Below are 18,989 nucleotides of genomic sequence, written 5' to 3'. Positions count from 1 at the left end.
TATAGAACGTATATGGGTTAAAACAGAGAACGTTAAAATAGAAACAGCATTTCTAAGTATGCTGTTAAGCTCGAGGTCGCCTCCGAAAAATGCGAATTTCTTAAAAAGATCAGTTTAAGACTGCATTCATTTGAAAGAGGATGAAATGGAGATAGAACTATCCGAATTTGAAACTTGGACTCGTATTCCTTGGTATTCGCACACATCAAGCTTGTGTCAAAATTTTGACACGCCCATTCCCGCCCCAAAACAGAAATCTTGTTTCAGCGCCAGTTCATTAATGCTTTTGTGAAAGTTTTTAATTCCAAAATATTCCAATAGCTAATCTACACCTGCAAATCAAGTTCAATCGAACAATTATTAGGTAAGTTATAGACTTTTTATTCTGTAATGGGTACTAGGGGGCTTCCGTGTTTTTTCAAAGCGTAAAGGTATGCAACAAAAATTCTTTCCAAAAAATCCTTACCTTTAAACTTCAAAGGTGAATTAAAGTGTGGTTAGAATGTAGTAAATAAATTAACCTGTATATTTCTGTCTGTTACAATAGGTATTGCAAAGAAATTGCAATCTCTAATGCAGCGCATTAGAGAGTATGACTCCTATGGAAGCGTGGTCGGGTAAGAGACCAAGGTTTTTGGATCTCTTGCAGTTGCTCTGGACAAGGGTCCGAGGAAGGGCAGCAAATTTCAACCTAAGGGCAAGGAGTACATTACGGTTGGGTACTCTGTGGCAGCCAAAGTTTATCGACTATATGACCCATACACTCGACGATTGGGCGAGAAACGGGATTTTTTATTTGATGAACATCATGACGTAGAATCTAAGGGTGATGCTGTGACAATCGAGCTGGAGGAACTGGAGGAGGCCCTATATCAACTATATCAAGTTAATATATAGTTGACAATATCAACTCGACAATTGGGGGAGTAACGGGATGTGTTATTTGATGAACATCATGACGTGGCATTCAAGGGTGATGCTGCGACGAACGAGCTGGAGGAACTAAAGGAGGCCCGCCAGCAGCAGGGACCCGAAGATGTAGAAATCTTTTCGGACATATCCATCAACGCCGGCTGCTCCGATGAGAGCCCAGATCAGTAGGAGAGTACTGAAGAAAAGGGTGTCGTGGAGGAGGCATGCAGGGGCCCCGGTCGCCAGGATCAGGAAGGGCCTGAAACGAGAAGCTAAATGGCGTGTTAGTTAATATGGGATTCGCTGCAAGAGCAGAATCCCACAGTCATTCGATCTTAGATGACGATCTTAGAGCGAGCACTTTGAGACATACGCAATAGATCAAGTACTTATTACTTACCATAGCACAGTGGTCCGGCTTGTATGAAAAGAGCGGCCAAAAATACTTCTAGTCAAGGTAGGGACTTGAAACTTGGCACAAAATATTTTTATTTTTATTCTAAGATAATATGTTAAAATAAGCCAGATCGGGCAACTATATCATATAGCTGCCATTAAACTGATTGATCGGAAATGCTCTAACTTTGGTGTTTTTACAGTTAAAGGGTTCAGTTTTTGTACGAATGCTATATTTGACAAAATAATACGACCTACCAAATTTCATAAGGATCAGCCGACTATATCCTATAGCTGCCATATAACTGATTGATCGGAAATGCTATAACTTCGGTGTTACTAGAGTTAGAGAGTTTCAATGTGTGTGAATGCTATTCTTGGCAAAGTAATACGACATACGCAATTTTATAAGGATCGGCCGACTATGTCCTATAGCTGCCATATAACTGAAAAAACGGAAATGACCCAACTTTTGTGCTTTTTTAGATAAAAAGTTAAATCTTCGAGCAGATTCTAATTTTGGTCAGTTGATCCGACCTACCAAATTTCATAAGGATCGGCCGACTATATCTTATAGCTGCCATATAACTGAACGATCGGAAATGGTATTTGGTATAAATACAAACTTTGGTATTTTTGAAGATAGAGGCTTGAGACTTTGTTTCAGATTTTTATTGCATCTAAAGAACATTATTAAACAAAAGCAAAAACAATTCGTTTTGTCAAATTAGCTTCAGTTATAAGAGCTACTACTTCACATTCCTTTGCTGGAAAAGTCGAAGGATTCGTTTGCCTGCAAACCCAACATATGTCATCCGCAGCGGACTGATTGACCTCTGATATTTCTGCTATCCGTCGCCGCTTCGTTCTTTCTTAGCACACTGCTAGACTTAATTTTGGACGTCCACGTTGAGTAGTTTTGATCATTTCTTGAGGCTTACTAGGAGAGCGATTCATTAAAATTGTTTCCTTTTCGTTAAGCCAATTAGATTGAAACTTAAGAACTGATGCCTTTTTGCGGTTATATTGTTTCCAAAAAAAAATCAATTTTTTTTGCAAATGTATCCAATACATTTCGTTAGCACGCCCATCTCGGACACGTAGCCAATGTCTTCAATACGGCTGTTTACGTGATCGATGACTTTCCGTAATTTTTCTGCATTGGTGCCGATTGCTGTACACCAATAATTGAATATGTACAACCGAGTGAAGACACATTGAGAAGAGTCAGCTACCAAAATTAAATTAATAAAAAAAACGCTATTAAAATTAAAATTTAAAGCTAATAAGAACATAAAACGCGAAAGACGAACACAAAGGCAGCACAACTACAATGCAAAACAGCTGCATCGACCTAGAAGAAAATAAGAGATGATGTTAGAATATTGTTGATTACGCACACATCCTTAATATATTAACAAATACACTGAATAAAAAATGAATCGATGAGAACTCTAGCAAGCTTATATCCTGTTCCATGAACGCTGCAATTTTGTGTGGGGGAGATAAAAAGTTTAGCGTATTTAGATTATTTTTTTCTTCAATGAAAAGGTTGGAGAATTGGGAGTCTTCTGAACGGAGTGACCAATAGCTTGCGAAGGCTTCAGAAATATCTTCGGAGCTAGTGAGCAAATCGCTACTGCTGTTGTCCTTGATAGCGTGTATTTGTGTAGCTTTGTGAAGACCACAGAGCTTTTTTATATTACTCCAAATTGTTTCCGGTTTGGACTGGGGATAGATGGTCGAAGTCAATTTAAATAGGCTATTGACTTTACTCAATTTTCATTCCCTTCTGAATTTCATCGGCACTAAATAGCTTAAAGGGTCACACCCCAGGTCAAGATAAGATTAACTATGACATGATACGACACGTCGCTGAATCACTAAAAATGAGAATAATCCGCTTTTTCAAAAACATTTTAAAATCTTATATTCCTCAATCGTACAAAATCAGCACAATTATACCTATCCACAAACAAGGTGCAGACAAAACCCTTGACAAAATAATCTCAAAACGGCTATGGTGGTTTGCTACAACCAACAAGCTACTGAACAGCCGTCAACTCGGATTTAAAAAAGGGAAATCTGCATTGGATTGTCTGTTTTACACAGACGCTCTAATTAGCAGAGCCCTCTCTGAAAAAAGACACATATCCATTATATCTCTTGACTTCGCAAAAAATAGGATTGCATACCATCACAAATCAACTATCAGTATGGGGCTGCGGTCCATTAATTATCAAATATGTGATGAACTTTATGTCAAAAAGGAAAATAAGAGTTCGTGCCAATGATAACACCTCAAGGACACACCCACTCCACAATGGCATTCCGCAGGGATCTCCCCTCTCGGTAGTACTTTTTCTCATTGCGTTCAACAGTCTCTCAGATATAATCGACAAGCACAAGGAACTTCAACACACAGCTTATGCGGATGATTTTAACATCTTAATACCATTGAAACAAGAAAAAAACTTTTCAATCAACTTCGACATGCTGTTTACTGAAATCAATGAATGGTGCCAAAAATCCGGCGCAATGCTTTCAATTTCAAAATGCAAACACATCCACATTTGCCGGAAAAAACAATGTTCATGGCAGGTCTCTACACAATCCGCAATTATAAACACAGTTAACGAACTAACTATTCTAGGTCTGTCCTTCAATACAAAATACAAATTCAAACCCCACTTCAATAAATTACACAAATCACTACAGAAATCATCAAATATAATAAAATGCCTTTCCAGCGGAAAATACAACAGCCACCCCAACACCCTTGTTCAAATCGTCAAAAGCCTATGTATTTCCAAAATTGATCATGCTTTACCGATATACGGCAACTCCTCTAAGTCACTTATAAAACCAATTAAAACGTTAATTAACTCAATCTTGCGAACATCTCTGGGAGTCTTCTGCTCTACACCCACTTTCAATCTATACCTGGAATCTAACATTAGAAATCAAAATCGAACACTTACAAATAAAAACAATTAACACTATCATGCACGCAAACGACACACCTCTAAGAAAAATTATCCAACAGATAACCAAAAATAACACAAAAAAATATCGAACCTCAACGGTCGACCGGTGCATTTCCCCAAGTCTAAAGCTAGAACTTCCAACCTCTCTTCCTCATAAGCCTAAACCAATATTACCTCCCTGGTTTCTAGATATCAATCTAATAGATACCCGACTAAGCCGCCTAAAAAAATTTGATACAAACAAGGACATATTTGTCCAACAATTTCTAGAAATGAAACACCGGCTTATGAGGAAGAACTTCACGCTCCTGTTCACAGATGGATCCTTGAACAAGGAAATAATTGGCTTTGCGGTAACGACAGAAGATGATACCCTTAAATAAGCTGTCCTCCCAAGCTACTCAACAGTCTACACGGCAGAGGCGATTGCTATTCTTGAAGCCATCAAAATAGCAGTCAAGATTAGAGGGAAATTCTGCATCTGCTCAGATTCCCTATCCACATTGGAAGCAATAGCCAACATAAACAATTCCAGCTTTTATGTAACGTCAATCCGCGACCTTCTGCTAAAAAATAAAACTAAAATCAAACTCCTATGGGTCCCCAGCCACGTCGGAATCAAGTGCAACGAAAATGCCGATGCAGCAGCGAAAGAAGCGACCATCGCTCCACTATTTTCTACAACAAACGCTAACTGGGGAGACATCAACAAACAATTAAAATCAGAGTCCCTCAAAAAAAAACCTACAATCTTGCAAAAATCATCGCAGTGGTACCAACAAATTAATCCTAAAGCAATAAGCATAGCCGACTACAGTAAAACTGCACAGACCTCCAACCTCCCAAGAAGAGAGATTACCAAAATAATCCGGCTTCGACTTGGCCACACCAGACTCACCCACGAACATCGCTTCTCACAGATACCAAACTATCAATGCCAATTCTGCACCACGGACTCCATATCAATCTCCCATATTCTTGACTACTGCCCCGCCCTACAAACACATAGAACAAATTTTCCAAATTTTAAAATCACGGAACTATTAATTGACCCTAATCCTGCAAACCTCCAGCTAATTCTAAACTTCCTTAAATCAGCTAACCTTCTGCATCTCATATAACTTTATATGTTATTAAATTTATAAATAATTTATATGTAAATAACTTGTTACCACACGTGTAAAAAATCATTATTTGTTATAAGTTTAATTTATAAGCAAATGTGTAACACCTTCCGGCCGAAAGCCACCGCAGCTATGGCCGATCCCCGTCTGTACCTAAAGTTTGCAACTTATGAGTGCAGAGTACAATAAATAAATAAAAAATGAATCGGGGGATTTCGGGGGATCACAATTAAAACTTTACGTAAACATAAAAAAGACGAATACAAAAGATACTAAAAATATAACAAAGTGAATAATTAATTTTTTAATAACGACAACACAAGTTAGCGTTTATAAATATTGAAACTTAAAAATAATATCGTTTACTTCAAAATCCATTTTATATAATATAAATTGAGCAGCGTAATTAGTTGACTGAGCACTTTTAAGTATACTTTTGTAGTGAAATATTCGTGATGCGTGCAGCTGCGCTTTACAAAAGAACACGTGTTCACAGCTTCAATTCTATTTGTAGAAAGAACCGTTAGATTTCTAGAAAAATCTGGTATACAATGAAGAAGCTTGCACATTTTAGTAACGATTTTTTTACTTTTCGTAAATTTTTGTTGCTATGACTTTTTTTTATTTTTGGCCTATGAAATCAACCACTGTGAAATCAACCATTTGATGGATTTGTACTGAAGACAAAGCTTTACATCATCTGCATACATAAGAACTAGAGGGTTCATTAAAGCAGGGGGCAAGTCGTTTATAAAAAGCGTAAATAATAACGGGCCAAGATGACTTCCTTGTGGGACGCCAGATGTAGCACGGACCAGACGGGACTGTATTATTTTAAATGAGACTCTCTGTGTCCTTCCATCTAGGTAGCTGGAGATCCACGTTAAGAGGTCTTTAGGAAAACCCAGCATATTCAGTTTACTCAACAAGAGTGAGTGATTAACTGAATCAAATGATTTGCTGAAGTCTGTGTAAATTACATCGGTTTGATATCCCATACAAAAGCCATCTATGACAAAAGATGTCAACTCCAAAAAGTTTGTGGTGGTGGAGCGAAGCTTAATAAAGCCATGCTGACAAGAAGTGATAATCGAAGAGCAAAGGTGTTGCAAATGAGGGGTAATTAATTTTTCAAATAACTTTGGAATTGGCGACAACTTAGAGATGGCTCTGTAGTTGGCAGCCTCGGACTTTTTCCCTTTTTTATGTAGGGGAATTGATGATTCCTTCCACTTAAGGGGAAAAATCGAGGTTTCCAAAGATAAGTTGAAAAGTCTTAGAAGAGGTTTGCACAGAGCCCTGGCGCAGTATTTTTGGCACAGCCTGGTACTCCGTCGGGGCCTGGCGAATAAATGGGTTTTACCCTTAAAAGACCAGATAATAAGTTGTTCTCAGAAAAAACGGACAGAAAATAAGATTTGCACCAAAATACAAAGACGAATTAAAGTAATTTTGAAACGTTATAAATGTTTATTTGCATGCAGATGAAGCCGGATGATCATCAAATAGACCATCTTCTGGTGCATGGAGGGACTCAATGTTATGTACAGAGAGGGCGGCCCGACTAGTCACTGCGTAGCAGCTAAAGCTCTCGATAATGGAGAGGGCGGCCCGACCTAAACATTGCGGAGCTAAAACTCTCTAAAGAAAGGCCCGTTGAGTCGAGCGGCCGAGAGAGGGTCGGCTTGCGACCAACTAAGCGATTTTTGAATATAAACTTATCCCAAATAAATAAACATTACACTAAACATTACATTAACATTATTTAAACATTAACATTTAACCGCTGTGCTGCTGCCTGACCCGACACTGCAGTGCACTGGAAGGGCATTTCTTTCTGTTACAATGCACGCTTGTATAGGTATTGGAAACAGATCTTGAAGTATATATAATTGTCTTTCTCTAAGGCATAGAGAATAAGAAAACATAAATACCAAATTTTAAAAGTCAGTCGAAAATAAAATTCCGCAGCATACACACAGTGCTTTCTGATTTGTCGCTTCGATTTCTGCCGCTCAATAAAAAAGAGTACTGGTTATAATATACCTAGGAAACTCGACTACAGCCGTCCTTCCTTGTTTCTTATTTATTTGTGTATCACTGAACCGGCGATGGCCAGTCTGTTTCTGATTTTAGCTTCGGCCAAATTATCATAAAATCATATTCATCGTCGAATTTGAATAATATAGCGCTGTGGCCAAGAATGTATCGATGATGGCTTAAGGTTTATTGTCGCTGGTTTGATTTCTATGCGGATCAGCGAACACATTTTTTCTATTTGAAAAATATACATGTAAAGCCATTTTGCTAAGTTATACTTGTATGAACATATATCAATATGAATAAGACTCACTTTGTAGGCAGCCTGGTTAACATTACTTAGTTAGAATCTCTTAGTTACTTAGTTAGGAGCTATGGGGATGTTTCTCCTCTTAATGTGTTTGTCTTTTGCATTAGGTTCAAGGCAATATGCGTGCCACCGACTGCCACCGGTGAATAGGTTGTCCAAAAAGTCTTCCGGTATTATTCCGGTCCGATAGGTGTCTTTTGCAAGTACGAAGCTTTAGTTTTATTCGTCGCATCGGTTCGCGCTATAGCTTTTTGGAAAGCGCTAATACGTGTTTGATTTATTATTGTTTGTTTTTAATCGTTGGTGAGTTATAGCTGACAGTTGTGTAGCTATAGTGTTGTTACAGTACTACTACAATAAAAGCAAAAATGCTGCCAATAAAATTTTTGCAGTTTATGGACCCGATACAGTTTTCATTTCCACTGCACAATGATGGTTTCAGCGTTTTCGTTCTGGTGCAGAGATGGTCGAAGATGCGCCACACTCCGGAAGGCCTGTCATCGAAAATGCGCCAAAATCGCTGAATTGGTCGCGAGAGACAGGCATAGTAGCAGCTGTAGCATCGGCCAAGAGCTGGGCATGAGTCATGAAACCGTTATATTGGATTCTAAAAGAAGCTCGGGTGCCATACGACTTGAGGCAAAAAAAAACATTTTTGACCGTATGGATGCATGAGAGTCGCTTCTGAATCGCAACAAAATCGACCCGTTTTTGGATCGGTGACTGGCGATGAAAAGTGGGTCACTTACGACAACGTGAAGCGCAAACGGTCGTGGTCGAAAAACGGTGAAGCTGCCCAGACGGTGGCAAAGCCTGGATTAACGGTTAGGAAGGTTCTGCTGTATGTTTGGTGGGATTGGCAGGGAATCAACTACTACGAGCTGCTCCCCTATGGCCAAACGCTCAATTCAGAAATTCCTGCCAATTCCTGTTGAAGAGGCTATCTTTGATCAACAGAGGCCGAATTGTCTTCCATCAGGACAACGCCAGGCCACACACATCTTTGGTGTCGCACCAGAAGCTCCGGGAATTCGGATGGGAGGTTCTTTTGCATCCACCGTATAGTCCAGATCTAACACCAAGTGACTACCAACTATTTCTGTCCATGGCGAACGCGCTTGGTAGTCAGAAGTTGGCCACAAGAGAGTCCTGGAAAAATTGACTTAAATCGCATTATTTCGCGATTCTTATAGATCTAAAGATAGCTTTAGATTCCCAAGGTCTTAGGCTGAAATTGGTTTCAACTGATTACCACTTTGTTTTATTTTTTATTAGTGTAATTATAATTAGGAAGTGATCTAATGTTTAGAACAAGGCAGGATTTAACTTCCATATTTTCGCGTATTACATTTTTTCTTGTACAGAAATCAATCTAGTCTGGGAGTTTTTTAGTTCAATAGGCCAGTATGTTCGCTCTTCTGTGCTTAGAAAGAATTACCATATACCTTGATATAGTTGGTTTTCCTATATGTTAAGAAATGTCATCGCATTTGGCTAGATATCGATGGATTTTAAGAAGTTCTCTGCTACTCTGATCTTTTGTGCTATTTTCCATTTCTTTCTGCAGAGATATATGTATGTTGGTCAAGCTGAAGTCTTTTTTCGGGTTTTTCATGCTGCTTTCGTAAACCCTGCCTCATCGATGAAGGGACACTGTCGCTCTATGGGGCCAACGACCACTTTTATGGAGATAAGATATAAGCTGTTAAATGTCTTGGTTTGACTAGGTTTTCAAACCAGGTAATTTAACATCTGGTTTAAACTTTGCTTGGCACTAGCGATCGAAAACTATCGCGCCACAGTTAAAGCGATAGGTCTAAGCACCTATCTAAACGACCCACTAGGACCCAGGGCCCTACAGGGGTGCCCAAGCCCCACATACGGCAGAGCAAAATCTCATACCAATGCAAAAAATCACCAATGCATTGGTTCAATAATTTTTTTTTCAATTATGTCGGCACACTGAAAAAAAAATTTTGTAAAATACTTAAGGGTCTTAAAAAAATGGCAATATAATAAAAAAGAAAAGAAAGCTAACTTCGGGCGGAGACAAAGTTGATAGTACACCCCTTGCAGTTAAACCCCGAAACATCGGATGAAGTTGGTCGATCCTCATGAGAATATCATAATATACATAACCAATTGATTAAAGTAAAGCTAAAACAAAGTCCAAAGCTCTTATTATCAAAAATACCAAAGTTGGTATTTTTACCAAATACTATATCTTATATAGACTATATCTTATAGCTGCCATCTTATAGCTCCAGTATAGAAATACTGGACTTTAAAAAAAGTTCTGGAAGATAGAAGTTTGGGACTTTTTTTAGATTTTGTTTTGTAATGAATTGGTTATTTTATTATATTCTTATAAAAATCTAAATCTAAATATAAATATCCGATTTTTGCGGTATATATCCGGCTGTAACTGCAAGGGTATATCAACTTCGGCTCCGCCCGAAGTTAGCTTATCTTTCTTGTTTATACATATTTAAGAAAGCTGCATTAGCAACAGTTCTTAAACAAAGAAAGAACTACGCTTTTCCGTCTACATTTTATACAGAAAAACCTGGTTCCGCCCAAATCTTTGAAAACATTTATCTCAGTGAACATTTTTTTCTAAGGTTTGGAGTCTGAGGAGAATCCAAATGAGAGTAATGGAGAGATCGCTTACTATACACTGTTCGTGTATTGGCAGCGCTGCAGCAGACTTTTTAGGCCTATGAAAATGAGAATTTATCTTTTAGAGCTTACTCTAAAATGTAGAGCTATTAAGATGGGATTTTCTACGATTTTCCTTTTTGTTCAATTGATCAAATTTCATAAGCGACTAAATCTTGTAATACTATATCCTATATATATATATTTTTCTTTTTTTCTTATTTTCTAATGTTTCCTAAATAACTTCTGAACAAAAGGTCACATAGAAATAGTTGATCGGTACTAGAAATAGTACCGATCGCGAAAAATGCGTATTTCGTATTAGAATGTGATTAAAGAAAAATGTTGTATCTGGGGCTTCAATGCCCTTACTAGCCCCAAAACCTTGTCAAACAAACGTTTAGAAAAAATTATTGAATTAAAAAATCACTCATCCACTCATCCACTCGCTATATATGTGTCTTTTCTTCCATGCTACTTTTTCCTTTTTAGTTGTTTCTTGCTTTTAAATACTGTAAGGTGTAAGCCGAAGCCTAATGTTTCAAGCCAAAAATGCTTTAAATTTTTAGATCCGGATCTATGATAAGCAGATTCTTAAATTATGATTTAATTATTCCGAATTATTATTAAATTATATAATTATTCTCAACCGTTAAAAAATTTTAATATTATTTAAAGTGTTTGTTAATAGTATTTTATTTGAAAGAATTTAAGGTCCTTAAGGTAAAATTGTTACAATTTTTCTTTAATTTCGAACACTATTTTTGAAAATATGAAAACTAGTATACAATAAGAAGTATATTAATTAGTTTAAAAATCACTAAATTCTGTGTTCTGCGGTTTAATTAGTAAGTTACTTATTGGCCAAAAAAAATATATAACTCCCGGCATATTTAGTCAAATCCATATTTGCTTTGTTTTGTATAAAGGTTATTCCTTTTCTATTAAATTAGCAAATATTGGAAATCTTTCAAATACATTTTTATTATATAAAATTTACATACGCACAATGGCGCATATATTTTCATTTACATTGTAAAAAAAAAATAAATCGCAACCACCATTTGCAGGCACCTCTGACCAAAATAGGATCAGCACATTAACCATGGTCATCATTTTAACAGTTATCGTGAAATGTGTCTTCATTAGCTTTGCAACACTGGCCGTTTGCTACAGGTAGAGTACCATGGAAATCAAGTCTTCTCATCATTTCTTTTTCATTTTCATTTACACTTCCATTTACACCCATAAATACTATTTTATAATAAAGTAAGTTTTTAATTTAAGTCCAGTCAATTTTGAAAAAATTCTCCCGTTGATTTAAAAATGTTACCGACCAGCAATGTGCCATCACATCTAAAAGTAAAATTGTTTGATATTTGTCATAGATATTTATATGTACATATGTACGTTATGCATTATGAACAGGGATATAAATTACTTGTTGTGGAATAGCTTAAGAGCTCAGCAACAACGCAAGACGCATACATACGTACAACACGTCGAAATTTTTATCAAATACTTCCGACCAAATACTTTAATAATACGAGTAAATCGAAAGAGATTTTTCACTGACTTTATTTTTTAACTAAATAGCTTACGAACCTAAAAAGTTAGTATAGAAAAGTGGGCATCTTATCGCCCTCACCGCCCACAAAAAACTGAATATTTCGGACGTTTTTAAATCTAGACCTTTCAAATAATATAAAATGCGTTTACGTTACAGGCAAATAAATAAAATATTTGAATTTTATCACGCCCTTTTCCGTCCCAAAAATAAAAAATAAGTTAAATATGTAGAAAAATTGTAAGGATAATCACTTAAAAATTTGACCACATATATTTCATATATGTATTCAAGATGTTCTAAAAATGTCCACATTTTTTTGAATTTTGTCCACATTGGATAAAAAACATAAAAGTTATTTAATAAATAATATATATGGGCGATAACAGAGACAAGAAAAGCAAATTTTTTTTCTATGCTGTTAAACTCGAGTTCTCCTCAAAAAAATGCGAATTGCTCAAAAAGTGCAGTTTAATAGGGCATTCATTTGAAAGAGTATAAAACACTCTAGAACACTGTATAAATATTAAGGTGCAACTAGGTAGAACTTTTTTTTCTCTCTATTTAAAGATAAAGCCTAGTACTGAGTTGACGAAAATCCGCTGTCGAAAATCCGCTAGAGAAATCGCACTTTATTCAGCTACTGAGCTAGTGTGACCAAAAAAATTAAGGAAAAGGGTAAAACTGAACAGCTGTTGTTTGAAAACAAAAAAAAAATAAGCAAAAATGAATTCAAAACGATTGGATGTTGGTGTTTTGTTTATGTATTTCGCCGCTAAGGAGCTGATTAAGAAAAAGAAAACTGGGTCAAAATCAAAATCAATCACAAATCATTTCAATGCCATTTTATGGCATTAAAATGCCCCTTGCGGGTCAAATCCTATATTATGGCCTTCGCCCTGGCCATCATAAATTGATTAATTTCAATTTATCCTCGCGCGCCGAAAATTTTTCGACTATTTTTTCGTTTTATCAATTTTCCCTCCATGTTTCACCTATCGAAATAAATAAAATTAGTTCTTTCAACTCCCCAAAATCAGCTGTTTATTTTTTTTGATCCGGCAACGCCATTCAATTCGATAACAAAAATTTTCGTCGACATAGTACCGGCAAAATCGAGGAGGCAAAAATTTCTTCTTATTTCTTATTTTACAGCTGTTGACAGCTGTCACTCGTGCGACAGCGGATTTTCGTCAACTCAGTACTAGGCTTTAGATTTACCATTAACATGCATCCGTTAAAGGAGTACCAATATAACCCCAATAAAAAAAACATCAATTCCTTCAATAGACATGCACAAAAACTTACAAGTAGCATTGATTGATTCGACATTAAACAGCTTTTATCTTAAAATTGGCTTAGTATTTTAACTTTTTTGATATAAACCATTGAAGCTTAATTCTATCTTAAGGTAATGACGTCACTTGATCCCCTTTTAAGAACTTTTAAAAAATTACTCTTGACCACAAATAGTGGTTATTGACCCCATAGTGCGTAGGTCCACGACTGTTTCAAGTAGCTTTCAATTTTAGTAGGCGAGTAGAGGCCAGCCAGAGAAATTTTTGTGCGCATGTGATAGGTTTTTGGCATCGCTGATCAATATCATGAGCAAATTCTCAAACCTCATAAAATTTTACATGTCTGCACGAAATATTAACGCAGTTAAATGTAATATAGTTGTTTTTAACAGGGACTGTAACGGTTATAATTAAAAAAGCAAAAAATTACAAAATAAAAGTTATTTCTTAATTTTTACGAAAAAAATTGATTTTTAATAATTAAAATTAATTTTAATAATAAAAAATTAGTAATAATTATTAACTATCAATTTTTATATAAAAATTACGCAATAACTTTTATTTTCAATTGTTATTATATAAATTGGAAAATAAAGATTGAATCTATATATCTTTTGATCCGTTGAAGCCAGATCCAATATATATGTTTATATATGATCTACACATCAATACCTTTCAGATGGTATATAATAAGTATATATATATATATATGTATGTATATATGTTTATCCGCTTATGTGCCTGCGCAGTATTGGCAGTATTCATAAATAGCCCAACTATTGTTGCGGCGGCTAAGAAAGAGTAGTTCAGTAGTAGCTACGCAGGTATCGGTTGAAAGGGCATTTTCGGCCCTTAAATTAGTAATTACTGATCTTAGATGCAACCTTCCCGAAGACTCCATGCAAAAGTTAATGTTCTTGAAATTAAATAATTAGCCATTTACATATATATTAAAAACTAATAAATTGTTGTAATTTAATCTTGATTAATAATTTAATGAACTACTCTTTCTCAGCCGCCGCAACAATAGTTGGGCTATTTATGAATACTGCCAATACTGCACAGGCACATAAGCCGATAAACATATATATATACATATATATATATATACTTATTATATACCATCTGAAAGGTATTGATGTGTAGATCATATATAAACATATATATTGGATCTGGTTTCAACGGATCAAAAGATATATAGATTCAATCTTTATTTTCAATTTTAAAAATAAAAGTTATCGAATAATTTTTATTATACAATTTATATAATAAAAATTGAAAATAAAAGTTATTGCGTTATTTTTATATAAAAATTGATACGTAATAATTATAACTAATTTTTTATTATTAGAATTAATTTTAATTATTAAAAATCAATTTTTTTCATAAAAATTGAAAAAAAAAAATTTATCTTGTTTTTGAATTCGCCATGAAAATTTAACTTATGACAATTTTTTTAAATTTTTTTGGAGACTGTTTTGGGCTTCAATTTTTTTAAACTCATAATCATTATTTACGGTCCCTGGTTTTTAATTTAAAAAAAAAAATAATAACTTTTCGCATTTTTCAAAATCTAAAAAATAAATCTCTTGAGCTAACAGACTAATATTGGGTAATATAGTAAACTGTCAACACAATACAGTAATAAACAAGAAAGGAAAGATAACTTCGGGCGGAGCCGAAGTTTATATACCCTTGCAGTTAAAACCGGATATATATCGCAAACATCGGATATAGTTGGCCGATCCTTATGGGAATAGGAATATATAATCCAATTTATTACAATACAAAATCTAAAAAAAGTCCCAAACTTCTATCTTCAAAAATACGAAAGTTGATATTTCTACCAAATACCATTTCCGATCGTTCAGTTATATGGCAGCTATGGGATATAGTCGGCCGATCCTAATGAAATTTGGTAGGTTGGATAAACTAGTCTGTACTAAATTCCAGCTTTCTATCTTCAAAAACACGAAAGTTGGGTCATTTCCGATCGTTCAGTTATATGGCAGCTATGGGATATAGTCGGCCGATCCTAATGAAATTTGGTAGGTTGGATAAACTGAGTCTGTACTAAATTCCAGCTTTCTATCTTCAAAAACACGAAAGTTGGGTCATTTCCGATCGTTCAGTTATATGGCAGCTATAGGATATAGTCGGCCGATCCTTATGAAATTTGGCATATCGTAATGTAATGCAAAAATAGCTCTCATGTCAAATTTGAACTCTCTAACTCTAAAAACACCAAAGTTATACCATTTCCGATCAATCAGTTATATGGCAGCTATAGGATATAGTCGGCCGATCCGGGCCGTTCCGACTTATATACTGCGTGCAAAGGAAAGAAGGGTGTGTGCAAAGTTTCAAGACGATAGCATCAAAACTGAGAGACTAGTTCGCGTAGAAACAGACAGACAGACGGACAGACAGACGGACAGACGGACATGCTCATATCAACTCAGGAGGTGATCCTGATCAAGAATATATATACTTTATAGGGTCGGAGATGTCTCCTTCACTGCGTTGCACACTTTTGACCAAAATTATAATACCCTCTGCAAGGGTATAAAAACGCATATTACTTATATATGAGTCTTAAAATTTCTTATTCTTATTTCTTGACCGAACTCAGTTGATGTAAGAAATCTGAACTCTCTATCTTTAAAAACACCAAAGTTATACCATTTCCGATCAATCAGTTATATGGCAGCTATAGGATATAATCGGCCGATCCCGGCCGTTCCGACTTATATGCTGCGTGCAAAGGAAAGAAGGGTGTGTACAAAGTTTCAAGACGATAGCTTCTAAAAACTGTCTAAAACTGAGAGACTAGTTCGCGTAGAAACGGACAGACAGACAGACGGACAGACAGACGGACAGACGGACATGCTCATATCAACTCAGGAGGTGATCCTGATCAAGAATAGATAAGATAAGGTTTGGTTTGGTTGTGGCAGCGTGTTTGCCTACAACATTCTCCACCTGCACAGCTCTTGCAGGAGGGTTCCACCGTGGCACGTGCTGCTCACGGAATAGTGGGTTCTGACAAAACCGATGCGGCAAGTTGCTGCCCACAACGGTCGGACACTTTGTAGATATCTCTGCACTTCCGTAACGATGCAGGGCATCGATCAAGACCAGGTGGTGGCCACGATCAGTGACAATGATGCTGCTGATCCTCTTCTTGTAAACTGGTAGCCGGGTCGTGGCTACAGTTATTCCCCCAACGGTGATTAGGAATAAAACATAAGACTTAGAAGAGGTGCCTTTATTCTTCGGCTGTCAGATCAGAACTAACTAACTTAAGATAAGGAGAGCTTAGTCGTAACCCTAACTCGCACAGACCACAGCCGTCGGCCAACGCCCGTCGTAAGACCATATGCGTCGTCCGTCTTCGTGTCCTTATCTTAGATAACCGTTGCATTGTTAACTACTCTCCTTTTTCAAAACATGGACGTCCTCGGCCATATCCATGTTAGCGAGGATTTGAGTCACCACTATCGAGGCTCTGCTTCGCCGTCTGATAAATCTTTATCTTTATCGATACGCAGAACGCGAAGCAGTTAAGCGCTGCTGCAGCTGGCATTTTGTTGTAGGTAATTAAAGCTCCGTTATATGCTGCGGGCTTTTTTCGTTTAGTGAAAAAAGGACAGGCTTAAAGTGGAGTGGAGTCTGAGAGCACTTCGTTGCGGTGGAGAGGCGCATGGGTTATCCTTGAATCGCTGCGAATGGTAAGTCGTAGCCTAGGACGTGAAAGCGTGTGATATCTGGCGTATGGTATGAGTGCGATCGGAGAAGATACATATCATAAGATGTATAAGATACACCATACAAACTAAATAATGATTTTACAAAATTCAACAATTTCTTATTAGCTAGTATTTTCATCCAAATATTAATACAAACTAAATATTATTTCTACAAAATTCAACAATTTCTTACTAGCTAGTATTTTCATACAAACTAAATATTAATTTTACAAAATTCAACAATTTCTTATTTTCATCTTAGCCACCTTAAGCAGCAAGTTAGCCTTTGTGAAACCCTCTTTCAAAATCGCCTTTAGGATTAGTGTTAATATTAAGTGAATTACAACATTTACTTTTGAAAGAGTGAACGCAGATACGTTATTTTCAATTTAAGCTATTGACTACGGTTGTGTGAGCGTTCTTCTAAGCCAGAAATTCGACATCGATGGTAAGACTCTACCTATGCAAGTTTTCAGAGTTTGGGGTACCTAACACAATTTGGTACATTAAGCCTGGGAAACAATATTTTTTTTTTTTGTTTTGGTGGCCCTTATCGAATATTGTCCTTATGGACCACCCTACCATTAATTAGGACCGTTGTCCCAGTATCAGCATCGACCCTGTTCTCGACATACAAAGGAGTAAGCTTATCTCCCAGTCTCTTGTTGGTTTTTACTAAAACTCTCTCACCTACGTTAAATACCCTATTCTGTCGAGCTGGATTGTCACGATTTAACTGCTCCTGCTGTGCCTTTTTAAGGTTCATAATTATGTCCGGGGCAGAGTCAGCACTAGCATGGATGATCTCAATAGGTTTTCTATTAATGACAGAGTGAAATGACCTATTGTACTCTATTGTCGCCTGAAGGAATAATTGCGTGACATCGTCTATTTTCCTCTCCAATTTTAGACACCTGGCAATTTCTATAAGAGTACTGTGGAATCTTTCCACCTGTCCATTTGATGTGCTGTGTAAAGGTGGGGCAGTTGCTATATCGATATCGTAATGATTTTTCAGCATGGACCGTATAGTTTCGGAGTTAAACGATGCCTCATTATCGCAATAAATCGATCGCACATTAGAGAAGAGATTCACCAGTTGAAGGATTGGAATTTTCACATCTAAAATGGCGCGCGATGCTATTGGCTGGACCACCGCAAACTTGCTGAATTTATCGACAGCAGTGAGAAAGTACTTTCCTCCTGTTGAGAAGATGTCCATGTGTAACATCTCTCCCACCCGCGATGGTATTGGCGAAATTCCTAATTCCTGCTTCAATGGGTGCCTATTATATTATGCTATTTTGCCCATTTTTGGAAAATAATAGTCAAGCAGCACTTGTTTAATATTTTCCTGGGCAGCTCTGTGAGCCCTGTTATGCCCCACAACTAGTATTTCTCTTTGCTCGTCCGGTCTGATAACGTCCGACACCCAATACTTACAATACCAAAATCTAGTGGCCGGGAAGAGCCGAACCAGACTATCTTGAATGCGGGCCAAAATTGGAAGCTTACAATGTATGGCGTTCACGGCGTTGGGCTTTACTACGTCTTTCACTAAGTCCACCAATGTCTCCCAATCAGAAAAATCAATTTGATGTCGAGTCTTAGTACCAAACACAATAAATAGTCGCTTATTTGACGTGGACGCCTCCTCCAATATGATTTGGTTTTGAAAACAGTTAACTGGCTTTTCCGTGGCCTCAATAACAAGTGTTGATGACTCTTCACTGTGAATAGTGGCTCGATTCGACTCCGCTGAACTTTGCAAAATGTGAATACGTTGCCGCGACAAAGCGTCCGCCACACAGTTTTCCTTTCCTGGCTTATACATGAGCTTTGCACCACTTTCTTCAATGCGGGCCTTCCAGCGCTTGAGTTTTGAATTAGGATTCTTATCAGAAACCGCAAATATAAGTGGCTGATGGTCCGTAAATATGTTTATGTC

General features: G+C 36.7%; 1 protein-coding gene across 12 annotated transcripts in view; it reads left to right on the top strand.

Moving 5' to 3' along the window:
• mmd (disintegrin and metalloproteinase domain-containing protein mind-meld) overlaps window positions 1-18,989 on the top strand; it is a 747,894-nt gene that overhangs the window by 552,244 nt on the left and 176,661 nt on the right. For 4 of the 12 annotated variants that reach the window (XM_070281124.1, XM_043211358.2, XM_043211353.2 and 1 more), the window contains exon 21: window positions 11,498-11,603. The exons of the other annotated variants lie outside the window; for them this stretch is intronic. In XM_070281124.1, coding sequence (XP_070137225.1) covers window positions 11,498-11,603 — 106 coding nt within the window. The remainder of the gene's footprint in view (window positions 1-11,497; window positions 11,604-18,989) is intronic. 12 annotated transcript variants of the gene reach the window in all.

Source organism: Drosophila bipectinata, chromosome XL (genome assembly GCF_030179905.1).
Source record: "Drosophila bipectinata strain 14024-0381.07 chromosome XL, DbipHiC1v2, whole genome shotgun sequence".
Classification (NCBI taxonomy): Eukaryota; Metazoa; Arthropoda; class Insecta; order Diptera; family Drosophilidae; genus Drosophila; species Drosophila bipectinata.
The sequence above is the reverse complement of the archived record's forward strand: the minus strand, read 5'-3'. Positions and strand labels throughout refer to the sequence as shown.